Source organism: Ixodes scapularis, unplaced genomic scaffold, assembly GCF_016920785.2.
Source record: "Ixodes scapularis isolate PalLabHiFi unplaced genomic scaffold, ASM1692078v2 PGA_scaffold0__279_contigs__length_252992795, whole genome shotgun sequence".
Taxonomy (NCBI): Eukaryota; Metazoa; Arthropoda; class Arachnida; order Ixodida; family Ixodidae; genus Ixodes; species Ixodes scapularis.
The window spans coordinates 127,095,515-127,120,499 of record NW_024609835.1 but is presented as its reverse complement, the minus strand read 5'-3'; the positions used below and the strand labels follow the sequence as shown (position 1 = coordinate 127,120,499).

Here is a 24,985-nt window from a genome sequence, read left to right as displayed (position 1 = left end):
AACACGGACTTTGGAAAAGATCTTCACCGTCGGGTAATTTGGCCATTCATTGTGAATTTGCAATAAATGTGGGTGTTCCCCCCTTTAAAAAAAAAATTCACGAGTCACCTGTTGACTGTGCAGTTATCAGGTGATTCGTGAAATTTTCGAGGCTTATTACATTTCTAAGTATAAGGATGAGTGCGTCAGTGCTCCCTCGCTTGCGCTCTTCGATAAAGAAATCGCGTTCTTGGAGAGCTGTGACACGTGCCCTTTAGGCGATGGTCCGATGTATGTTTGTCTTGTGTTTTTACGCCGGTAGGTGGTTTTCCAGAAATAAACCAGTTGTCAGTCAGCGCTCGGTCTGCGTGTTTCTCTTAACTACTTTCAACGGTTTCAATCTGTCACCGACAATAGGTGGCGCAGACGACCGCCCAATACGAACAAGCCGTTTGCATTTCTTCATTTATCTAGCCAGTTCGCAGTTAACAGTTAGCTGAGCCAAGCCGCTGAGCACATATTTCAAAAGCCAGAATCCATCGCAAGCCAGTTTGCGCGTACGCGGGCTGCTGTTGGTCGTTCCGGTGTTCGTGCATGAGAAGTCAAACCGAGTTTGAGGTTTTAAATTCAGATGGGGTGTTCTTTTTGCTGAACTATTTGACACCAGCCTGACTTCGTGAAATCGAACATGGACCACGTGTACTCTGTGCTCAAGCGGTTTCCAAGCTCGATACCTACAAGTGCTGAATGGTGACAACCTTATTTTCGTTCTAAACACATCTGCTGTATCCGTGTCTTATTTAAACCAGCTCATACGCTGTGCACGGTTTGCATTCACTTTACTTCGTAGTTTATAGAGGTGGTGTGAATAATGTCGTACAAAAATTGCTCGCTAGCATCGATCGGTGCCGCGGCTCTCCTGTAGTGAAAGTTCATGCTGGTTCAGCTGTAGGTTGGAAATGCAGACAGTGCAGTCCGATTGCTAACGTGGGACCTCTAACGTGCATCAAGCAGCGGTGTTTAGAGGACCGCACGCAGGTACGATGCTCATCTCATCCTGATCGAAGTGGGCAGGGGCGGGGATGGTGGCCAGTATTCCTGGGTTTTGTAGCTCGAGCATTCGCTCTGCATGCTCCAAGATACGATGCGCGAACATATTCGGCCGCTGATCATTAAGTGACGTGAGGCGAAGGTCATCCACACTTAAAGACCGACGTACATACAGCCTCTGTTTTCTGCAGAAAAGACAGTCCTTTTAGCACCCTTTTCTCCTAAACTGCGTGTTGGGGCAAGTTGAAAGGTCGAGAGGATATGGCGAAGAGGGGAGTGAGAAAGTGGAAAGCCCAAAGTGTACTCCTGCCTTTAACATACACTTCTTTTTTTTTTTTTACTTTGCATAAGGGGAGGAAAGTTTTGAGTAAATGCATATCAATGGCCGACCCGGTCACAGTTTATTGCATGTTAAAAAGGTGTTTTGTGAAAACTCGTTTTGGTATTTGGTATTTGCAGGCTCACGGAGAGCAAGACGGTATGTTCCGTGTCCAGCCACAACACTCTTGCCTTCACGTCCTCGTCGGATGTCCAGGAGCCGGTGGGGAAAATCACATGCTTCCATGTGTACGTCGTCGACCTCAACATGCCCTGGGACGCACACAAGTGAGTGTTGTGACGGAGCTGGACGGTTCCAGCAGTCGTGCGTGAGGCTTAGGTTCCTAATTTTCGGCATTTCATAGGGTGATGACACATTCGGAAGAAATAACCTGCATAGAGTGGGATGTGGGAGCTTCGAAGCTTCTGATCACAGACGCTGTTGGCCAGATCCAGCTGTGGTCAATGAAGGTGAGTGGTCTATACCCTATCTAACTAGATGTGCACACTAGTGTGGAAGCTACAGGTGGGATAAAAAGGGAGGGTGCTTTTGTACAAACTTTGGGTGACGTGTTAATCTCTGAGGTGTGTAACAAGTGATGGGGAGGGGGGGGGGCACACAAAAGGAGAGTCTGGGTGTGAGGGGAGTTCCTCTTGCCCTCCTCTCAAACTGGTAGCGTTACACTCTCATTCCTGTATCTCTGGTAATGCCGCGTACAACTAGTTAGATATATTTCGGTAACAAACACTACTTATAATTTTTGTTTTTTTTCCGAATTCCTTTGAAACAATTCATTATGGACATGCTTTTGCTACATTTCATTCTTGTAAATCCATAACTGGAACATAAAATGGGAAGAGTTGGTTGTCTTTAAATGTTTTCTATTGGTTTGCTTATCTATTGTAATAACTATCCCAGTCAAAAGTTTGTTGGCCAGATACTCTTCCAGCTGGTTTCTAGGCATCATGAGTCAACGAAATGTGAATGCGGTTGTTTATGAAAAATCATTAAATAATTTGTTTGTGAAATTTATGTTTATGAAATATTGTGTATACCGTAAAATACCGCAGAATCGCCCACTATTAACATTTCCCAAACTTAGGAATTCCACAAATTATATGTTAGGTGCCCACTCCTCCAATGCATTGGCATCAGCAGAAAATACTCACCCCGTTGCGGCGGCCATGACACCGCCAGTGGCGATTAAGGGGTATCATGTGGAAATAAATGTGCCTTCTCTAATTCTGTTCACCCTGCCTTCAAAGCTCTTCATTGGCCACCATCTTGGTTTTTACCAATTTTGCAAGACAAGCACTTATGCCTAGATTAATTCAGTTTTCAGTGAAAGTGGGGTGGGCACTTCCCTGGTATGTTACGGTAGTTGCACGCTAAGGAAAGTTAACACACTGGAACTCGCTGCCAGATGCTATGTGGGTGAATGTACTGGAAGTGTTTTTACAAGGTGCTGAGATGTTGCGAGTACATGGGGAAAGGGGTCAATTCAGAGTAAAACGGTGTCAGTAGCATCATGAGCTGAAAGAGCTTGTCACCATCTGCCACTGAGCATGAGGGATATCCCCTGTCTCCAAAAGGTAATGGAGCATAAGAGACCAAGACTACATGTTCCTGTCACCTCACCAACTCTCTCCATTGCTGTGCTTTCAACACACTTGCTTGCCTCAATGACTCACTTATGGTCTAAAAATGTAACTGCACCTTCCGTTCCTCCCTGGCTCTTTCTCTTGTCCGCTTTATCCCCAATACCTTTTCCCTCGATTGGCAGTGATAAACAAGTACATGGCAGGAAGCCCAGCTGCAAACTATGTCAATTCTTTACAGCGGAGCTGTTAAGGGCTAGGTTCCCCAGGATTGTGTCCGTGTATGTCGGCACAAACCTACCTGGGCAGCTGCCGCCATCTATAAGCGACGGCGGCAATCACACGAAAAGTATGGTTTCCGCCGTCGCTCGTAGATGGCGGCAACCTTCCCAGCTATAATAGAAGAATGGATAGTTGGGCACGTTGGTGGGAATTCATCGTAGGCTACGACCAAGAAGAAATAGGCTGAACGTTTTTTTCTTCGGTACACACTCACATTCACTCGTTGTGCCCTTCACATTTTTTGTTTGTTGGGAGTGACTGACAAGGCATTGATTGTGGCTTCCAGAATTACCTGCTGAACGACTGGACAATGATTGCATCAGCATCATTCCCGGGAGAGTATGTCCTGGTTGGGGCCTGGTTTCATAATGGAAAAAAGGTTGGCAGCTTGTTATTTCGATTTGTGTTCTTGGTTTTATTCACCTAGTCTTTCTCTTAAAACAGCTTTCAAAGATTTTCTTTTTTTTCTCGGGTGGTAGAATTTTTTAAAATTACTAAATGCTTTTCTTGTTGTTTTGTTTCATGCTCAACTTTGTGGTGTTATTCTAGATTGGCCTAAACATGGAGAAGAAGGACAGCATGCTCTACCTGGAAAAATATGTGCACATTCGGTTTGGCCCATCGGTGCGCCAAGTTGGCGGAAAACCAAGTGAAGGCTGCATCGCTGTCACAAGCTCTGGTTTGGTGGGTTGAAGAATGTGGTACTTTATTAAGTAACTATTTCTCAGGGGTACCTTTCTACTTTGGTTTCATTCTCCAGTTTTGTTGGTACTTATGAAATAAAAAAAGATAGCAGCAAACTTGAGATTCAACTTGTCTTTCTAGGTATGCGTCGTGATACTACAATCGGATGAGACCGTTGTCACCGGGACTGAAATACTGGGCCAGTACCGAAACAGGCTGAAGGTGGTTGATCTCTGCTATGGAAAAAGTAGGCACTGTTTGCGCATCATTGGGGACAATTTAATATTTCCAGTGCTTTTACAGTGAGAGCTGTTATGGGCTCTTCCCGCTGCTGGAAATGACGTCTGTAGTTGTAGTTATAGTAGTTGCTGACATAGTTTGGCAACGTAGGGCGTCCGTCGTCCACGTTGCAAAATCCTTAAATAAGATTGCCCGCCGCCCACAGGTATCAAACCTGGGTCTGCCGCATGCCAAGCGAAGACATTGCCACTGAGCCACGCCACAGAGCTAGCGAGCCACTTTAAACTTGCGGGTCTTGTGTACCCGACGCCCACCGCACGCGCTCTCTGGAAAAATACACATAGCCGACATCAAGATGCCGATGTAGCACTGTCAATGCCGAGAGCTCATGCCTGGAGACACGCTTTCACGCGCTCTGGAACGAAAAAGAAACAAGTGTTCGGAAGAGATCAGACAGGAGCGACTCCATCTCTTCTTTGCTAGGCACAAGTGGAGAGAGCATGCCAAACGCAGGCCAATGTGTTCCAAATGCCGGCCAGTATGCGCGAGATAGAATACGGGTTTAAACCAAATCTTCGCGCTATGTGCTTGCGTTTTCTCTGTTGTCTGCTACGGGTCACACGTCTATTTTGTTTCGAACGCTTTCCTTCTTGCACCCCACGGTTCTTGAATGCAATGCCAAGGCCCAACGACTTTACCATGATTTGTCGTAGCTATCACTGTGACTGTACTGGGAACTAACGCAGGACTGCCACATTTTTTTTTTTCGCTAATTTTGGCATGTTTTGTACTGTTTTGCAGATGGCGATTTCTTGGTTGTCACAAGTGACGGACTGGTGCAGTCTTCTGTGCACTGCTATCGGATTGCTCTGAAACTGAACCAGGGTAAACTTCTCTCTGTGAAAGATGCGGGGAATGAATGATTTCTTCCGCCAAAATTTCCAGCATAGTGGCTTACAAACTGCCTGCTTTCAGACAAATGCATTGTCAGCTGCCAGCCGTTCTCCAGTTTTTACCTGAACTGCCATGTTTCCCCGCAGTCCCGAGAAAAACCTAGTGAGTTTGTGTCAGCTGCTGCTTTTTTGGTGCCTCGAATTATGAAAGTGCCTGTGGACCTGGTCATTTGTCCCATTGCATCATGTAGTAGATCCTGTATATGCTCCCATTTCCAGCTCATACCCGCGTGACGCACCTGAACTTCGTCCTCCGTGAGGCGGCAGATGCAGTTGCCGTCTCAGTTTCAGGTGGGGCCTTTGCCTCTCTGGCATATTCCTAGTCTTTAGATGGTTGCACCACTTTATAGGGTGCCACATGCTTGCCACACGCTTGAGCTCAGTGTTTCAGAGTGACCGGTACTCGCTGGCACTCCTGATGGTGCTTTGGTCGTGATTCAAATGTGTTTCCTGAAGGGTGTGGTGGCAGCACGATAGAGCTGTGGGAGCTGAGGGAGAAGCCAGTGCGATTTCACAAGGTACTTCACACCCCGTCTTCTGCCGAGACGGCCACAAAGACTGTGGTGAGTTGCGATAGTAATGCTACTATGCTTATGCAGTTCTAAGCACCTATTTTGTCCTTACAGATTGAGGCTTAGAGAAAATTGATTTGCCTACATTTAAAGTGAAGGCACACTTCAAAATATGGGCAGCCACAGTCGCTGCCTTTCTGAATGAAAAGGGAAGCTTAGAGTCACATAGAAACAATTATAAGATTAATAATTTTTATGGCATGTCTGAAAAAGAGCAGCAAAAGGTGATTAACCAACACCACATGATGAGGATTTCTACTCTCATGTGGTGCTACAGCAGGAGCAAGAAAACATTCATATGCCATTTAAAAGGCAGCTGGTGATTGTTTGAGCGGAGAACATTGTAAGTGCACTATACTGTGACCTCTGCAGCACTTTAGATAAGGGTCTTGAGCATGATGGGATGGTAACTGTTTTACACCACTTACATTAATTATGTTTTGAAGACGAGTAAATATAAAATTAGCAACTTTTTCTTGTATCTTGCTTGCTTTTTCTTGCTTTTGTGCATTAAAATTGATGTTACTTTTTTGTATCTAAAACTGTGGAATGAATTGCAGTTTTCTTTTTGTGGAAGTGGCCAGTCAAACCAAATAGAATAAAATTCCCAAACAAATTGATAAACTTATCAGCCATCTTTATAATTGTTTAGTATCCCTTTAATAACTCCAAAATTTAGGAACTAAGGTCAATATTCGAAAAGCGATTAATCACTGGCAAGATGCGTTATGTCACATCCGAATGACTGCCAGCTTAAATTCAGTCCTTTGGTCACTGAGAGACAGATAAAAAAAGGGCAGACAACGTATGAGATGTTGTCTGTCCTGCTTTCTGTTTCTCTTACCCTTACTCTTTCTACCCCAGTCTGAGGGTTTATCATCATGCTGGCTCTTTAAGTTTGAGGTAATGCTCTGCACGTGATACTGCAGGCGACAGTCTTGTTTTCCTGAACGCGTGTTCGACCTTACGCACATTGGTATACTGTGCTTGGCAGGGCTGGCAGCACCATGCGTCCACGTCCTACAGCTCTCCCGTCATGGCACTCTGCACCCCTCGGCTCTCCATCTACGACATGAGCCCGCCTCCATCGTACATCATCGCTGCCTACAAAGATAACGTCATCAAATGCTTCTCAAGGTACGGAATTTTTCCGTAGTAAAGTTGACATTTGGGCCAGTTGGTAGTCTAAACTATTGAGGTACTTTGTATGCTAAATACCTCAATATGTAATTTTTCCGTGGTGGTGTGCTCACCCCATCGAGACTTCCCCGGAAAAGGAGCAGGCCGAACACAATGACTTTAAATCTCTGTTGCACTCAATGAAGGAACACAAAATTGTTGACAAAGGACAGAGAACGTAAACACCTAAAATACCTGTCGTTTTACATCCTTGCTTCCTCGTCACTGTTTCCTGCACACTTGCTCTGACAAGGTAGAAACAAAAGAACTCTTTAACTAGAGCTCTAGGTACGGAAGGGCTTTTTGGTTCATCGTCTATGTAAAGCATTATTCATTTATCGTCACAGGCAGAATGTCCGGCCTCCAGCATTTATCGTCACAGGCTGAATGTCCGACCTCCAGCATGCAGTCCTTGCCTTCTTACATGCTTCTGCTGTGCCTGCATACTCAAGGTACACAAGATGATGAAGCATGGTAGAAGGTAGGAAGCTTGTGCTGGCGGTGGGACAACTGGAGCTCCTCCCTACCGTTTTCACATAGTCAGTGACTATAGTAGCCGTTCTGTCATCCCCCATGTTACCGTACAATCTCGTTGCCGACTTAGTGGCTTTTTCATTCGCCGAGGCCTTATCCCCCCGTGTCTGTCGAAAAACCCAATCTTGATGACGGCGGGCAGTGTTCTTCGTTTTCTCCCACAGCAGGTGATCGTGCCAAAAATTGAAGCTTGTGAATCAAAAATTATAAGAGAAACCTCTCGATGGGTTCAATGGATTTTCTTAGGTTGGTTTGGCGACTCTGAAATGCAGGAAAAAAAAGAAAGCATTCATTTTGCTGTTGGGGCAATATTATTTCTCCACTCTCTACTTTAATTAAGCAGAACTGGAAATCAACTAAAAGTACACAATTTCAAATGTTTTGACGAGCTACAAAAGCATCACTGTTTGATTTTAGCCCACTATGTTTTCAGAAAGACAACATTGTGACTAAACTAATAGCTACTACCGCTGCTGTTAAATATATTTTCTTGTGACGGTAGAAAGAGCAGCTACTTGGATGATGTTTAAGGTAACTTTTTTGGAAATGAGACCATGATTCCCTGGAGACAGAAGGATATTGTTTATCTGGACTGCTTTCTTTTGGTTAGGGCTACCGGCACAAGCAATCTCGGAGCTTCTTAAAGGGGCCCTGCAATCATATATAAGCGTCTACCTTTTTTGCGGTTTCCACGTCTCTTGGGGTTCGGGCAAGCCAGCGGGCACAGAGAGAGTAACTAAATATCAGTGCGTCATATTTTAACCGGACGACACGGAAACCTCCACCGACGAGGGCGACCCGCGGTACCGAAAGCGTGCAAAATGTGACGTCTTTGGTCCTGGGCTTACTACTGGTCAGAGCCGCTAAAAGCTTCTGTTGAGCCGAAATACAAAATATAAGTGGCGCGAGCCGTTTTGATGATTTGTAAAAGTAGTTTTTGTTCAGTATTTTAGATAAAAAAAGTGAAAGCTGCTTACAACTCCCTGTAACGCCGAATTAGAGCGCAGCTCTTGAGGAGGAGGAGGGAAGGGCCTGGGGGGGGGGGGGGGGGGGTTAAACTAACCAGGGGGGGGGTCACGTGACCCCCAATGCCGATGATGTCATCAGTGACGATGACGATGCGGGTACCGATGACGTCATTAGTGACGTCACTGATGACTTCACCAGTGATGATGACGATGACGATGCGAATGTCGGTGACGTCATCAGTGACGTCGCTGATGACGTCATCAGTGATGATTACGATGACGATGCGGATGTCGGTAACGTCATCAGTGATGATGACCATGACGATGCGGATGCCGGTGACGTCATCAGTGATGATGACGATGACGATGCGGATGCTGGTGACGTCATCAGTGACGATGACGATGTGGATGCCGGTGACGACATCAGTGACGTCACTGATGACGTCATCAGTGATGATGACGATGCGGATGTCGGTAGAGTCATCAGTGATGATGACGATGACGAGCGGGTGCCGGTGACGTCATCAGTGATGATGACGATGACGATGTGGATGCCGGTGACGTCATCAGTGATGATGACGATGTGGATGCCGGTGACGTCATCAGTGATGATGACGATGACGATGTGGATGCCGGTGACGTCATCAGTGACGTCGCTGATGACGTCATCAGTGATGATTACGATGACGATGCGGATGTCGGTAACGTCATCAGTGATGATGACGATGCGGATGCCGGTGACATCATCAGTGATGATGACGATGACGATGCGGATGCTGGTGATGTCATCAGTGACGATGACGATGTGGATGCCGGTGACGACATCAGTGACGTCACTGATGACGTCATCAGTGATGATGACGATGACGATGTCGATAACGTCATCAGTGATGATGACGATGCGGGTGCCGGTGACGTCATCAGTGATGATGACGATGACGATGTGGATGCCGGTGACGTCATCAGTGATGATGACGATGACGATGTGGATGCCGGTGACGTCATCAGTGACGATGACGTCATTGGGGGGTCACGCGACATCGGCGGGGGTCACGTGACCTCAGGGGAGTCACGTGACTTCGGGGGTCACGTGACCTCGGGGGGGTTACGTGACCCCGGTGGGGGGCTCGCGCGGTGCATTATGGGACATTTCCCATGATGCACCGGTGTCACGTGACCTCGGGGGGGTCACGTGCCCCCCCACGAGGTCACGTGACCTCGATGGGGGGCTTGCGCGGTGCATTATGGGACATTTCCCATGATGCACCGCGCGGTTACGCCGACGCCGACGCCGCTCAAGCCGGAAACGGGCCCCTAAGAGCTGCGCTCTAAAAAGAAACAAATGCATTTCATGAAGTACGGAAACAAGAAATTACACGTCGACATGCCCGCCACCAGGCGGTGAAAAAGGTTTGAACCCCTTGTCTGATTTCAATGACATTTACAGGGCCAGGGGGGGAATGACTGTGCCACTTAAGCCATTTTGCGCCAGGCGCATGTGTCTGCGCCATGTTGCAGAAACTGTGCCACAGCCAACACCTCGCGCCATTATGCGCCAAATTGCAAAACGTGTGCCAAAATCTTTTTATTTTGTCTTGGTTTCGGTTTTATTGACTCGATTGGCAACAATGAGCGCGTTTAGCTTGGTCGTCCTTGCAATCCTTTGTTCTGTTTATTCTCCCTGTGTATCCCGAGTCGGAAGCGCGCGAAGGATTCTAAGCGCTACATTACCTGCGACTGAATTGTTATTCTTCAGCCATAAGCGGTTAACAAGTCGGCTGAGGTGAGGTCGAGTCGTTAAGCGTCAGATTGCCTGAGGCTCTGCAGCCTAGGTTCCGGACGTCAGCCAGTTGAAAGCACATCAGCAAACCATTTCCTTTAGTACTTCATCGTTAGAAGTTGGAACCGCATTCTCGCAAGATAAATCATGATTTGATAGAACTGAAACGCGGTCCGATCCGAAACCTTGCCGGCCTGCAGCTCTTACGCGAGCGGTAGATCTACTCGGCATGCATAAACCTTGCTCCTGCTTATCGCTTTAAATACGATAACTTCGTTAATCGTAGTCTGCTGCTTCGATATCGAGTTGCACAATAGGATAAACTTGAAATTTGTTGCCCTGTTCCTCCAAGCAACTGCACGTCCGTTGCTTACGCTCGTCACATGGTTTGCACATATAATTACTATGTCGAGCACATGTGGATTGTGCGATAAGCAGTGCTGGTTTGCATTTTGAAGAGCTGAAAGCCACTCAGAAAATATCAAGGACGCTATCTTCAGAAACATAGGGTACTTGCTTTTTGATTCTCATTAAGGCTCACAAAGTTTAAAGTTTTCACATCTGTTACACTGTGATCCAATCTACCTAGGTCCCTAACCACTCATATGCATCTGTGCTGCTGAGCACGTTTGAAATTGCTCCCCTGCTTGTCTAAGACACAAGCTGAAGTGCAATGAAAACTGATCTGAGCTGCTCCTAGTCTGCTCCAGAACATAGTTTTAGCTGCTCCGATCCTGCTCCAAAGCAGGTGTTTCAGCTGCTCCCGTTGCTGTTCCCAAGTACATTTCATGAGTTCCACCCCTGCAGGTCTTGTTTCTGTTGATGTTAAGAACATTTCTGCCAAATTTTGTTAACCTGGGTGAAGTGCAAAAAAAAAAAAACAGCAAATGTTCAAAGATGAAAGTGGGCATATTTGCGTAGGAAAACTATCGTTTTAAAATTACTTATAAATTTGTTGTTTTCATGTATTTAATTGTTTTAGGACAGTTCAGAACAGATAGATATGGAGCTATATTTCTATATTATACCATCTTTCATGACAAAAAAAAGTCACAGGAACACAAATACTGCGTTTTAGATTTCCATCCTTTGTCCAAAACTTTAGTTTTTGAGCATGAAAAATGACAAAAATAAATAATTACAAGCTCATAGCTATCTTCCCCTTAAAAGTTCACCCCAGAAAAACTCATAAAAATGAATCCAAGTTGCGTAATAACAAAACAATAGTTTTCCTAAAAGTGAAATTTATGCCAAAAAGTGGAATGGAGAAAAATGCTTTCAAAGTGCTCCAACCTCTACCTTTTTTTTAGCATCGGTGGACCGAAAATAATTTATAAAAAATTGACTATGCAGTGTAAACTAATGAAACTTTCTGGGAATACTCTCTAGATGTTGATGGATGTAAATATGACATTTTCCAAAATCAATTTCTTTCGCAGAAATTATTTTTCCTGGGTAGTTTCCCCCCTTAAATGGTGAAGAATATATGCAATTTTTATGGCCAATATATACTCCAGATATTTCAGTTTAGTCATAGCGTTCTTTGTTAAGGATAAATGATCTCCATTGGTACTATCTCTAAAATAGTTTCTTTACCACATCTGCATTTGGGGGCATGGGCACCGATGGATGTCAAAATTCAAAGTTTGCTTAGTGCTTGTTTTATAAGTTGCACCGCAATGCCTTGTTGATGTTTCAGGGAGTACCTGAACTATGTATGCAGCATCAACATCAGTGCTGGATCTCATCGACGTGATGACCATGGTGAGTGTTGCTATTCTTTTCCTTCGGTCAAGAACCATGGTGTCAATATATCACCATGCGCATCGCTGAGTCAGCGTATGTGTGGCCGAATGGTTATCTTGCTTGGCTTTCGTGCAGAGGCCCCAAATTCGATCCCTGGGAGCGGTCGCTTCTTTTATTTATTCTTTCAATTTAGCATTCTCGTAAGTTCGAGAACTTTGTCGTCTGATCGAGGTATGAATGTTCTACGCTCTATACGTTCTACGCCAATTGTTCCAAAAACCCGTAAGGGTACAAAGGGTGCTCCGCATGGCGGTCCGGGATCAGTCTCGCGCTCGAACCTGCTGCTATGCCGACCTCGACGTTTGCGACGCTCTGCTGTAATCCTCTGTTTCCTTTTTGGTTTGGCACAAGTTCGCCACATTAAATGTTTCACTTTCCTCGGTTATCCTTTCTGTCGTCACCTCGTCATTTGTGACAATATAGCCATGCATAGTTACTTGGACTACCCAAAAATGTGTTTTGTCGTATGTCTGGACTTTCTTTTTCAATTACATAATAAATGGGCTGTAAAGCATTGGTCCTACCCGGTGCCTCATCCACCACCCACTCTTACGAAGCTCTTATTCAGGTTGTGCTACTTCGTTGAATTTTGGTTCAGCTCTATGAAGGAGACGAGAAAAGGTCGGTTAGATGTCTTTTTCAAAATGTCATCTTCAAAATTGACACCATGTGGCATTTTATTGGTTCCAGAGATATAACTGGGATTTTGTGTTTCTTAAGTTTAATTTTAAAAACATCACATTTTTTTCTTTTTTTAATTTGGCATGGTTAACAATCTTCTTTTTCTTTTCTTTATGAGCCCTTCAAGGTTACAAAGGGAACCTCTCCTCAAGACCAGTACTTACCTTTTGTTCTACTGTGACTTGTGTTAAGTGTCCTTGGCTTCTTTTTTTGTCACAGTTTTGTCAAGTGCATAATTAGAAAACAATAAAAAGTTTATCGCCAATTATTTTTTAAATATATATTGTCTTTTTTCAGTTGCATTTAAAAACGTTGAATCCTGTGCTTGGTGTGAACTTCTTTGTATGACAATTTCAAAGCTAGCATGATTTCTACAGTGCTGAGCCCCAAACGTCCGTGCAAGCATGTCTCAGCATGTCCCAAAAAGGCCGTTCGCTCGTGCAGATAGCTCTGTCTGGACCGTTCACTTAAGATCGGTTCACACACTTGAGTTAGGTTGCAACTGAGTGCATTGTGCAGCATCGTGCAGCATCGTGCTTACTCGCGATCACTCGTGACGAGAAAATGCACTGGCGCCTTCTATGAGACACTCGCGATTTGCGTATATTTCCTCATTTTTGTGCACGTCATTCTTTTATTACAGGCTTGGAAAGCTTTTGACGACATTATGAACAACCGTTTCTTACACGTGGTGCGTGCCTTTAATCCCGCAAATACCGCAAAACCTTCACCCTAGTTAAATGCACTCGTAAGGCTGCCTTGTATTCGGGGCCAGTGTGCTGGCGTGTCCTCTCGTCGTGACGCGGCACACGCCTGCACTAGGCTGCACGGCGCCTTCGGTTGCCACCAAACGTGAGTGTGTGAAAAGGCATAAAATACGAAACGGAGCTTGGTGCCTCGAGCAAGCCCCGTTTAGCCTCACACCTCATCCTTGTATCTTTGCTGAGGTTTGTTGGCGCACGGCCGGATCGACGGATTCGAAGGTGTGTGTCTCCCGTGCAGGCATCAAGTACCAGCACCTGAGTGCCACGGTGTCCCACATGCAGCTGAGCTGGACGAGCGGCGTTCTGGTGGCGGTGGACTCCCTCTCCCAGCTCTTCCTCTTTAGGCTCTCTCCTGTCACAGAGCCGGGTGAGGCACCGGGCTTAGTCGCAGTTTTACGATTTCTCTACATGCAATCGTTATACCGGTAGATCTTTGTGAGTGCGACGGTTTTAAGCACACTCTATACTGAATGCTAATAATCTGCGTCGGTGGTTGTCACTTTTTCTAAAATTCTCGTCTCGATATATGTTTTAAAATTTTGTGTCTTCAATGCGAGGGTTAGGAAAAAGAATTGCAAACATCTTATTTCTATGTATCAATTAATCACTCAATCGAGGCTTTTTTTTTTGTTTACCAACAGGTTCACGCTTTTGTAGAAACGCACGCAAACATATAAATGGCACAAATGCAGAGATTCTGGTTCATAAAACCACACACAAAAATATTGATGTTGGTAAACTGCGGATGAAGGTCAAAATTACGCAGGACGTAATTTTGCGCAGTTCATATGTATGCATGTACAGTAATCCCTCGTTATAACTAAATTGCTTTTTTTCGAATTACAGTCAAACCTCGATGTAACGAAGCCGGTAATATTCGGAATTTACTTCATTACATTGAAATTTCGCTACATAGAAATTCGAGGCTAACGTTAAAGAAAGTTTCCACAAATGTTTCTTGGGCGCACAAAACTCACCAAGGACGCCTCTATTTTCGTTGAAAGTAGTTTGTCACCTTTTTCTGGGGCACTGTTGGCATTATTATTGGCATGACACGTCGTTCACATAGCCTGACGGCCTGCATCGCGTCTTTGTCTTGCTGTGGGATCGCGAACCGCCTCAAGACATTCATTGCGTCTACCACTTCACAGTTACTGGGCACATCGCAGGTGCCTTGCTCATCAGGCTCGATGTCGTCCCCATCTTGCGAGTTCCCACGAACATCGCTAGCTATCACCTCGTCGGTCACCTCCTTCCCTCACAATGACAGCAGAATCGGCATATAGAAAGTCGTCGAGGTCTATGTTGTCAGGAGCGGCTCCTTCGCCTTCAAGGCTCCATTGCCCAGGACAATGAGAAACGCATGCTTTTAGTTAGGCCTCGAAACGAACTACGATGTGCACACGAAGCCGACGGACGGAACGGCGGCGGTCTAGTGTCTTCTAGTAGCCGTTCTGTACACCACACTCGCCAGATTCGATCCGTTTCAGCCTTTGCGCTTTTTGGGGGCCCATTTCAGCGCATGTGCTTTCCAAAATCTCCTTCGGGACCCAAAAGTTTGTGACAAATTGTCCATAAAATTTCGTTACATCGAAATTTCGGCAAATGGAACTTCGTTACATGGAGGTAAAAAATACATGGCGTTTATACACTTGCGGTTAGAAAAAGTTATGTACTTCGTTACATCGAGGGTTTTGTTACATAGAAGTTTGTTACATCGAGGTTTGACTGTATAGCTTTTATCAAAGTTCAACATGGTTTTGACCAATATGCACACATTTTTCACTGGATTATTCGAAGTGCATCGGCAGGCGACCACGCTTATTGCGAAGCCCAAGGTGTCAAAATCACGCAAGCCTACACGGAGGCGCACGGAGATTCTTGCCTTCCCTCCCCCTTCTCCACCTAGGCAAACGGCAAACTGGGAAAGCAGACTAAACGGGTGATGGAGGGCAGAGCTGGCAGAGTGCCACTTCCGATGCCGATGCACCGATACAGGCAGGAGCAGCTTCAACGTTCCGACGCTACTCACGGCGCTTGTGGCCAACGCTGCCTGACTCCGGTCGGAGTTATGTCAAGGGAGCGATGGAGCTCAGAGGAGGTTATCCTTTCGGGAGTCCCCAATGCGCGCCTGCACGGGTGTGCCTGCGGCGTACGACATGCACACATGCATCGTATGGGAAATTGGGAGTGTTTACAGAAATTCGTTTAGATCTGCAAAGTTGAGAAAAGTGGTCAGTCCAAGTCCGAAATCACAAAAGAATTCGACTTTCGAGCATTGGCTGTTCAACACTGTCTACCATTTTGCAGAACAAGCAAGGCATATTAGATGGCTTCGAGAAGTCTTTCATGCAGGAAAAAGCGTGCCTGTGACCCGAAAATGAAAGATCACCAACTGCTTCGTGCACATTGGATTTTCTATTGCAAGCATACTCGCCGAGCCGGCACACGATTTTCCAAGCTGCAATGATCTCTACAGGAGTTTGTGAAAACATGTTGGCAAAGCCACTGAGGATAGCGCTGACTTGTTCGCGCTTGTCGATGCGAACGTTTCCGTTGTTGCTTTTGCCACGGATGCTGCGATCATAGACCTTGCAAGCGGTCAGGGTAAGCACAAAGCGACATTGCAGAGGCACCTCGGGAAACGCCATTGACTGCAAAGGCGCGAAACATCCTACGGCTGCTTCGAAACACAATGGAGTGCAGCGGCGGTGACAGTGTTCTTGCAATGCCTGGTGCAGTTTTTTTTATTATTTAGTCATACTGTTAGCCGTTTGGGGCTGTTACAGGAGTGTAGAGGTACACATGAAAATAAAAAAAAACAAGACTTCCTAACGTGCCACATAAAAAGACAGTGCAGTGAAAGCACACATGAGTGTAAAACCAAACAAGTGCAGTAAATACACATAAAAAAAGACACGTGCTATGATGAACAGAACAGAGCACACAAAGACAAGGACAGAGAAAAGGAACATTTGTGCGTTGTTCTGTTCACATCATCATACCAACTCGCCCAACTTACAACACACATGCTATATAAGGATGACATAACAAACTTAAACTGCAAGTGTAAAATCTCCTCTATAGCATGTTTGCCAATACACATAAATAATAAATAATAATAACAGAGATAGTTAACTTCCAATGTACAGTTGGCTCAAGCATTTTTCAAACACGTCTATATTGACACTGTTTACTATTTCTTGAGGCAGAGAGTTCCAATCTGTTGTTGTTCTTGGGAAGTATGAATAATTAAAAGTATTGTTGTTTGCTTTTCTAATATAATTTGGCTCGAATGGTTGCTTCTTAGGAGCCTAGATAAACTGGGTGTTATGTAGCAGTTCGAGTGGATATTAAACATGTCATTCTTGAGCATACATAGAAATTTTAAACGTGCTATTTTTCGGCATTGAGAAAGAGGTGGAAGTTTCAGCTGCGTAAGCATATGCTGTACTGATTATGTTCTCAGTGATGTGATTGCTGTGCCAATCGTGCCAAACTGCGCCAAGGGGCTAACCCTGGTACATCCTGCTACATTTTTTCAAAATGTAGGGAATCTGCGCCAAGCCTGTGCCAAAGGAGCAATTTCGGTCGCCTTTCAAAACCGAAACTAAACTGAGAACCGTAATTGCGCATGCGTCAGCTAGGTGGCTCAAGCGGCCACCCAACACAAAGTACCCTGCATCAATCGTCCTTCCGGTCTTGCATGTTTTTTCTCGCCGTCCTAACCTCCTTGCCGCCGTCTCACGCCCTTCGTGCCCAACGTTGCTCGTGCCCTCGTCTCGCATCTTTTTTAATTTTTTCAACGATAGACGCGGGCGTGTGCGGATGCCCCGACGCTAGTGTTCCGGGTGCCAGCCATGCCATCATGCTGTGAAGCAAAACCACGTTTTTGGGCGGCGAGAGTTACTTTGTGAGCTAAAACGCTCACGCGACCACAGTCACCGTGGTCACGCGACGTCGCTGCAGATATGGCGCTTTCTAAACTTGTTCATCGACATTCCTGTCCTTGTTTAAATCATACACTGCTACAAAAATCCCTCTTTAACTCAAAGACTGCTTGTCGAAATATTCCTAGGTTTCTCTCGGTGGACTTTCTTTCGAGAGGGAGCCCGGTACGTGAAAAATCTGCCGCGAAAGAAAGTTGGTGAAGAGAGGTGAGCTAAAGCAAAGAAGGCAATGTGTGCACGTTGAACCCACACATCGCGCTTGTTCGTCTCGAGTTTGGTCGTTGCACAAAGCACTCCAAGAACTTTTTGACCCTGGCTCGCGATGTCATGCATCGATGTACTCAGGTTCTTTTTTTCTGTGTTTAGCTTGTACATCGCCTGCCGGCCTGGCAAGCACAGGCCACTCGACTGCTTCTTTTTTTTTTTGTATGCTGGATGGTTACATTTTGCACACTATTTTGGGAACCAGCTGGCGACGGAGGGGAGTGGCATTGTTTCAATTTGATTGAACAGCCGTTGTCTCCGCTCGCGCAACGAAGCACGTGCCACTGCAAGGCTGCTGAGGTTGCCCTCACGTGCATGGGAACATGACTGCATTACAGAGGCACCAGTTGGGACGCTTGCAATTCATTGTTTTACGTTTGCTTACTTTTGACGAAAATCTGGCACGTTGGGAACCAGTAAAACGGTGGCAAGCGTTCTTTTCGGAATTGCTCGGCAACGCCTATAACACTGTACACTTGTGGGATGTCTCAGCAGTAAAACACAAACAGCGAGTTCTGTCATAACGCACCACAAAGTGCCCTTCGTTTGTCCAGCAATTAAAACAAATTTTTTTATTTTTCAAAGAGTATCTGCTCCGAAAGCCACTTTTGCTGCTCCAAAACACTGTTTGGGCTGCTCCAAAAGGTCACTTTTGCTGCTCCAAAACACTGTTCTGGTTGCTCCAAAGGCCACATGTGCTGCTCCAAAACACTGTTTTGGCTGCTCCGAAAGGTGCTCCAAAACGGCTTAGGCTAATTACATCACTGTGTTTTGCAATACTTTGGTAATATAAATCTAGCTGCCATTCGTTGAACCTTTTCAATTTTGTTTATTTGATACGCTCTGAAGGGGTCCCATAGGACGGAGACATACTCTAAAGTTGGCCGTATTAGCGTTTTGGAAGCTGTAAGTTTCGTTTCGGAAGGAGCGAGTTTAAGGTTGCGCTTAGGGAATCGGAGCTTCCTCTTGGCAGCCACGCATACATTGTCGATGTGCATGTTTTATTTTAGGTCAGAGGATATTATGACAGCCAGGTATTTACATTGAGGAAGTGGGAAAAGAGGTTGATTATGAAATTCGTATACAAAAGGAAGGATATTTTTCTTTTTCTTAGTTATTACAGAGAACACTGCCTTATTGAAGTTTATTTTATTTTCCATTGCCTATACCGTTTTTGCTCTGACTGTAAAGAATTCCACTCCACCTTGTCATCATGACAAGAAACATTCGAGTACAGCAAGCAGTCGTCTGCAAACAAGTGGGCAGTAACGTTTGACTCAATTTTTTCTGATATGTCGTTGATATAACGTAAGAACAACATGGGTGCCAAGACAGACCCCTGGGGAATACCCGAAGGTATGCTTATGATTCTTGAAGTTAATCATTTTATCTCCACTTATTGGGTTCTATTTTTGAGATAGGCTTTAATTCATAAGACTTTGTTTTCGTTTACACCAAGTGTTTGTAATTTTTGGATAAGTTCGTCATGAGGCACACGGTCAAAGGCCTTTGAAAGATCTAAGCATGTCGCATCAATCTGCCCTCTGCCATTAATGGATTTGGCAAAATCATAAACTGTCTCAGCAAGCTGCGTTTGTCGACAGTGATCTTCGAGAACCATGTTGGTTGACAAGAATTACGTTTGAGTGTTCAAGAAAACTACACAGCTCTTTCGATACAATATGGTCGATCACCTTACAGCATGCACGCGTAAGCTGTATTGGCCTATAATTTTCTATGGAGTGCTTGTCTTCAGATTTATGCACTGATACAACCCTCGCTGTCAGCCAGTCTGATGGTACTTCGTCCTTTTCTAAACTTGGGCTCTAAATAACAAGATCCTTGGAAACCCATTCTGCATAAGCTCGAGGAGAACTGATGCCCAGATGAAATTATCGGCAAACTCCACTTAATTATTTTTTTTTTACTCGGTAAATCTATCAAATGCTAGGTGTTATTTCGAGAATAACGCGTGAATTTCCTTCGTCAGCTGGTATATTCATTTTGTATTTTTCATTAGTACGTAGTGAGCTTGAATTTAGTTCTGTTGTTGGGAATTGTATTGGTACATAGTGCAAACCAAGCAAAAATTGGAAACATGCACAGACATTTTTTTTTAAATATTTATGATCGCTACATTGGCTGCAGTGTTTTTTATGAGTATAACAGGCTTTTACGACGATGTGGTTGTACTACACTAAGCTCGAGAAGATTTGAGTGCGATGTAATGTTTTTGTATAAATGCGTTCATGGTAGCATTGATTATTCAACCCTCACATCAGCTATTAATATATGTACCACGAGTGCTTTTGAGGGTAAATCCCACTTTTTAAGTCAAACAAATCAACCCATCCAGTCTCATGAACTGCATCCAACATTTTTATAACACCATAAGCACAACCATCATCGACATTTCCAACTCAAGTGTTCAAGCGTTTAGGCGTTCAATGGCAGATACTTAACTGTCACCTATTTCCTGTTCTTCCATAATAGGTGTTAGCTGTTGCACTTGCTCTAGATTTCTTGTGTGTGCTCCTTTTGACCCTGTGCATCGTTACTGAGGCTACTCGCTGTTCATGAGCATGAAAAATAAACAAAGTAAATGAAAATCAAATGAAATCTGCCGCGAGATGTTCATAACCAAGGTTTGTTTGATTAAATATGTGGTCAGAGTGTTCCACAGGCCTTCAAGGCTACTGGCACTCTTTTTTTTTTTGGCTCTATCGCTTTTATCGAATTACTGCTCTTATAGAATTTCTTGCCATCCTGTTGACTTCGTTATAACGAGGGATTACTGTATGTTTGTTAGTTTTGTCTTAAGGTTGTTTGCACGTGCACACACACATAGCACCTAAATGGGTGGCATGCACATACTGCAGGGGGCGCTTCTCTAGCTATCATCATCATTGGCTGTGACATAGCAGATAGGAGTTCAAGCTAACGGAGCAGACGACGCAGATTCCTTAGCTCATCGGCTCACTTCATGCATTGTTCGGGTCATGCGGCAAAACCTGTTTTTGGTGGAGTGATAATTGTGGCATGACATTTTATCGTAGCAGCATAAATGCTAAACAAGCGCTTATGCTGCTGAAGTGCTTAAATGACGGGATGGTGATGTACTGTCCTTTACCTCAGTACCAAAGTGTTGGATAATGAAAATAGAATATCCATGGCTTTACACCAGTCATCACCTACCGTAACAAATGGGGTGTAATTTTTATTATCTGAACGAGAGCAAACAGAGGAAGGAATGGCTCATCAAGTTAAAAATATTGTAATCCAAACTTCAGAACCTCGCGTTTATAGTAAACACTTGGATAAGGCGACTCTGTGTGCCCTGTTGGTTCCACTGCGTTCTGTGGGTGCTGGTCTCTTATTACCAGTTACGAATTTATTCCTTCTTTTGGTCGACGCGAAGTGCGCGAAAAACACATTCGTGATCGAAAACTGTAAGATATTGACCGTTTTACTGCAAGAGGGCAAGAGAGAAGAGGGGGAAGGGCTACCGGCGCTTTCCCCCTTGCTGGTGCGTTAGAAAGAATGGAAGTCCCGGATGAGAGGCCTCGCCGGTGTTGGTAAGAGGCTTTGCCGGTGTTAAAACAGAGAAGAAAGATCGAACAAACTTCTCTGTTTTAAACTCCCAAACTTAATTACAGCCACGGGCTTCAATGGTGACAGTCCCCCAGTCATCGGGACACCATTGCCCGGTTATAGGGTGCACAAATAACAACAGAAAGCATTGAATACAGTCTGAGGACCTATGTAGCTTGTACGGAACCCGGCAAGGCGAGTGTGGCTGCAGTGTCGCTGCCGGCAGCTTTCCACGTGACCCCGATCTCCGTTGGCACTGGGTTGTGTCCGTAAACCGAAAAGACTTTTCCCCAACGCCATCCTCTCGACTGTGCTCGGAAGATTTCGTGAATGGAGCGAGCACCGAATTTAACGCTGTACCGTCAGTGAACATGGGTTACGCTCGCAAGGTGCATGCAAGTTTTCTCGCGATAATTGCTGTTTCTGCTTGTAACTTTTTGTAACTGAACTTACCTTAATATTGATCATTTGAAGTGGTAGTACTGACTCGATTTTATTATCTACAACACTTAGTTGTAGGCTCATTTCCACCGCCGGGTGTGACTGAAAATTGCTGAAAAGTTAGTTCTATCGGTTTTCCTGAATAACAATCTTCTGCACGATACCAGAGAGCCGTCAACCTATGTTGACCACCACAATGCGACTAGATTCTTATTATTTCCAAAATTAGTGCATAATGTAGCTGGAGAGAAACCTTCATTTTCTGTTGCTGAAAGTTGAGACATGCTCATGCATTGATTTTGAATCTTTGAATCCTTAATCAACTCGCTCTGGCAATAGGCCCATCTTGACTTTGCTGTTCTCAGTTCTCGACAAAAGACACACTCACTGAAACAAAATTCTCAAATAAAATGTGTTTATGTATGTATGTGGCCTAGAGGGTATCGGAATCTTGGAAATTGCATCTGTGAAACGGCTTCCAGGGTATCGAACGAATGTCTTTTGGTGTCCAGGGAACCCCATCAGTCCGAGCTACACGGTGACACTCCTGGAGCATTGCCTCATGACCGGCACGGACTGGTGGGACGTCTTGCTCGGTCTACGTCCTGGTGAGCTGGTGCACCAGTTTTCAAAATCTTTTATTTGAGCTTTACCATGACTCTCTTCCAAGAGCTATAGCAGGAGTGGTACAGTTCAAGAATATGGTCATAACCGTGGCACTAATGCTCGGAGAGCGACCTGTTTACTCAGTGAGTTGAGTTCATGACTACAACTATCGAGTGAAGAATGTCTTACTTATATGTAATTTTCTAATGAAGTCCTACTGTGAATTTTCCAAAGAAGAAAAAAAACAGTGTATATTCCTTGGAAACATTGCGATTAGGGGCCTGAGCAGTTTTTCTATTCACACTGCACGGCAGAGTAGGCATAAATGCAAGAATATTGTGTGTTTGTGTTTTGATAAATGGTGAGATTTTAATGACAAGATGAGTGGATTGTATGACACTAGCAGTTTTGATTACAGCTTTTGAACATTGATAGAAATACAGGAAACGCCGGCGATCGCATGTTCTTGTTAACTGTGGCGTGCTCTGTGCTTAAGTTTTTTCCAAATTTTTTTTGTTGCAGTATACAAAAAACAATTTTTTTTTCTTTTAGGTACATAGAAAGTCATCTACGTATCTAAAAATTCTGGTCTTGCCATATGGGTCGGCAGCATTGTCACAGTTACTTTTTTTAAGTAGCTGTGATAATGCCATTTTGGACAAGCTGGGAGACGACGGCAAGACCAGAATTTTTAGATACGTAGATGATTTTCTTATCTTTAGTGAGGCAGCTGAGGTATCCTTAAGAAATGCTATATCTGAGATGTTGCTTGTCTTGGTGCATGCACGGACGGTTTGACTTTTACTTTTGAGACTCCCTCTGAGGGGAAGCTACAATTTTGAGACATTAAATTTAGTTTTCTAGAAGACCACATCTGTTGAGCTTATGAACCGAGATCCAAAAAGGCTATCCTTCCATATGGGTCGGCTCACTCTAAGCTAGTTAAAAGGAGCGTCGCCAAAACATGCTTGGGGCTGCTCTCGAAAAATCTTGCGAGCATTCCATTCAGGAAAGTTTTGCTCGACAGATCGCAAAACTGCAAGGTGCCGGCTTTCTGCAAAGCTGTTTAACCGAGGTAACCGAAAGTTTGTTAAGAGGGCTCAGAGGAACAGGCAAACCCACTTGCGAAAGGCCCAGCGTGAGGCCGGCGGTTATTCTTTACTTACCCAGACTAACTTCCTGGAAGACAGTTGCACTTGACATTTCTACTATGTGCTTTCCTTGGGCTTTTTTCACTGTAAAGTACTTAAAAAATTTTTCCCTCAATTAAAATGAACCGTGGTCTCATCCTTGGCAAAGATACAGTAAAAGGGTAGGTTGCCTAGAGCTGCTAGAACTTACTCAAAGCTCCAACTTTTTGGTAGGCATCAGCATAAGGAGTACCCATCATGCTGGTACTTTACTTATCTTTAAAACATCTTGAATAATGCTTTGTAGCGTTTTTTTTACTTTACTCAAGGTCATTGATAAGGTTCTGACTGATATTTGTCTTCAAGCAGCTGTCTTTGAACCTAATTACGAAAAACCATGATACACGGGTAAAATAAAGTACAGGACAAACACAATATTTGTCCTGTCCCTTATTTTACCCTACTGTAAAGTTCTGAGAGAAAGCCCGCCACTTCTATTCTTCCTTGAGGTTGTCCGAGAGGTCGTCCCAGACGTCGTTCTCGAGGCCGTCCTAGAAGTCATCCTCGAGGTCATCCTAGAAGCCGTCCTTGGGGTCATCCTAGGAGTCCTAGAAGTCGTCCTTGAGGTCGTCCGAGCTCGTCCTAGGCGTCGTCCTTGAGCTCGTCCTAAAGTTGTCCTTAAGGTCGTCCTAGACGTCGTCCTGTAGGCGTCGTCCTAGAAGTTGTCCTTGAGGTTGTCCTCGAGGTCATCCTAGAAGTCGTCCTTGAGGTTGTCCTAGACGTCGTCCTCTAGGCATCGTCCTAGACCTCGTAAAGATAACAGCTTCATTGGTCCTCCATCTTCATGTGAAGTGGAAGGGTTCTACAATTTTTGATAAAGGTTTGCTATGACATCCCCAAGGATAGCTCACCCCATGTTTTTCACCATTTATCTCTACATTTTGGGTGGGCATTCTTTCGGAACTGAACTTTATGGTAGTCTCGGTTTTTTTTTTGTAATTAGGTTCAATTTACACCAGCTTCTTTGTGCACTTTTTGTTTCTCAATTTAGGCTACATAGTTCATCACACTTGGTTTTTGGTGGGCTGTCTTGTTTTAGCACATCTTCAAGGTTCTTGTCTTTGTGCACTACAAACATACATCTTTAAATTTTTTTACTTTCCAAACTGAGAAATTTTATCACAGTGCATTGCTGAATGTTTTTCATTTCCTATTGAAGTCGTCAAGCAATGTACTTTCAGAGACATAAGAATCCCATGTACCTCAAAAAAGTAATTGCTATACTGTAGAAATTGTCAATTTAGTTCAAGAATAACCACTGGCCAAGATAAATTAATTAAAAATACTCTATTTTCCAGTCCATAGGTTGCACCTTTGTATGCGCCACAACCCCCTATAAATGGCTGATTCCACAAAACAGTTGGTAGCTAGGTCGCACCTTTGTATGAGTCTGCACAGTGGCATAGATAAGCTCACATAGGTGTATTGTGATCGTGATACATGCAGAAGAAGGAGCCAATTTTAATATGATCACCAATTAATCAAACGAGAAATATCACCCCTATGATCTTTGTGCAGTATAAGGTTCCTGTTTATAGAAGAAGTTTATATAAG

At 44.5% G+C, this 24,985-nt stretch overlaps 1 protein-coding gene across 1 annotated transcript in view; it reads left to right on the top strand.

Moving 5' to 3' along the window:
* Positions 1–507: 507 nt before the first annotated feature.
* LOC8030129 (mediator of RNA polymerase II transcription subunit 16) overlaps positions 508–24,985 on the top strand; it is a 45,083-nt gene continuing 20,605 nt past the window's right edge. The window contains exons 1-14 of the mRNA XM_029993326.4: positions 508–729; positions 1,489–1,635; positions 1,713–1,818; positions 3,515–3,607; positions 3,778–3,912; positions 4,054–4,159; positions 4,954–5,037; positions 5,128–5,208; positions 5,325–5,396; positions 5,562–5,668; positions 6,672–6,814; positions 11,838–11,902; positions 13,628–13,756; positions 22,148–22,243. Coding sequence (XP_029849186.1) covers positions 668–729; positions 1,489–1,635; positions 1,713–1,818; positions 3,515–3,607; positions 3,778–3,912; positions 4,054–4,159; positions 4,954–5,037; positions 5,128–5,208; positions 5,325–5,396; positions 5,562–5,668; positions 6,672–6,814; positions 11,838–11,902; positions 13,628–13,756; positions 22,148–22,243 — 1,426 coding nt within the window. The 5' untranslated portion in view covers positions 508–667. The remainder of the gene's footprint in view (positions 730–1,488; positions 1,636–1,712; positions 1,819–3,514; positions 3,608–3,777; positions 3,913–4,053; positions 4,160–4,953; positions 5,038–5,127; positions 5,209–5,324; positions 5,397–5,561; positions 5,669–6,671; positions 6,815–11,837; positions 11,903–13,627; positions 13,757–22,147; positions 22,244–24,985) is intronic.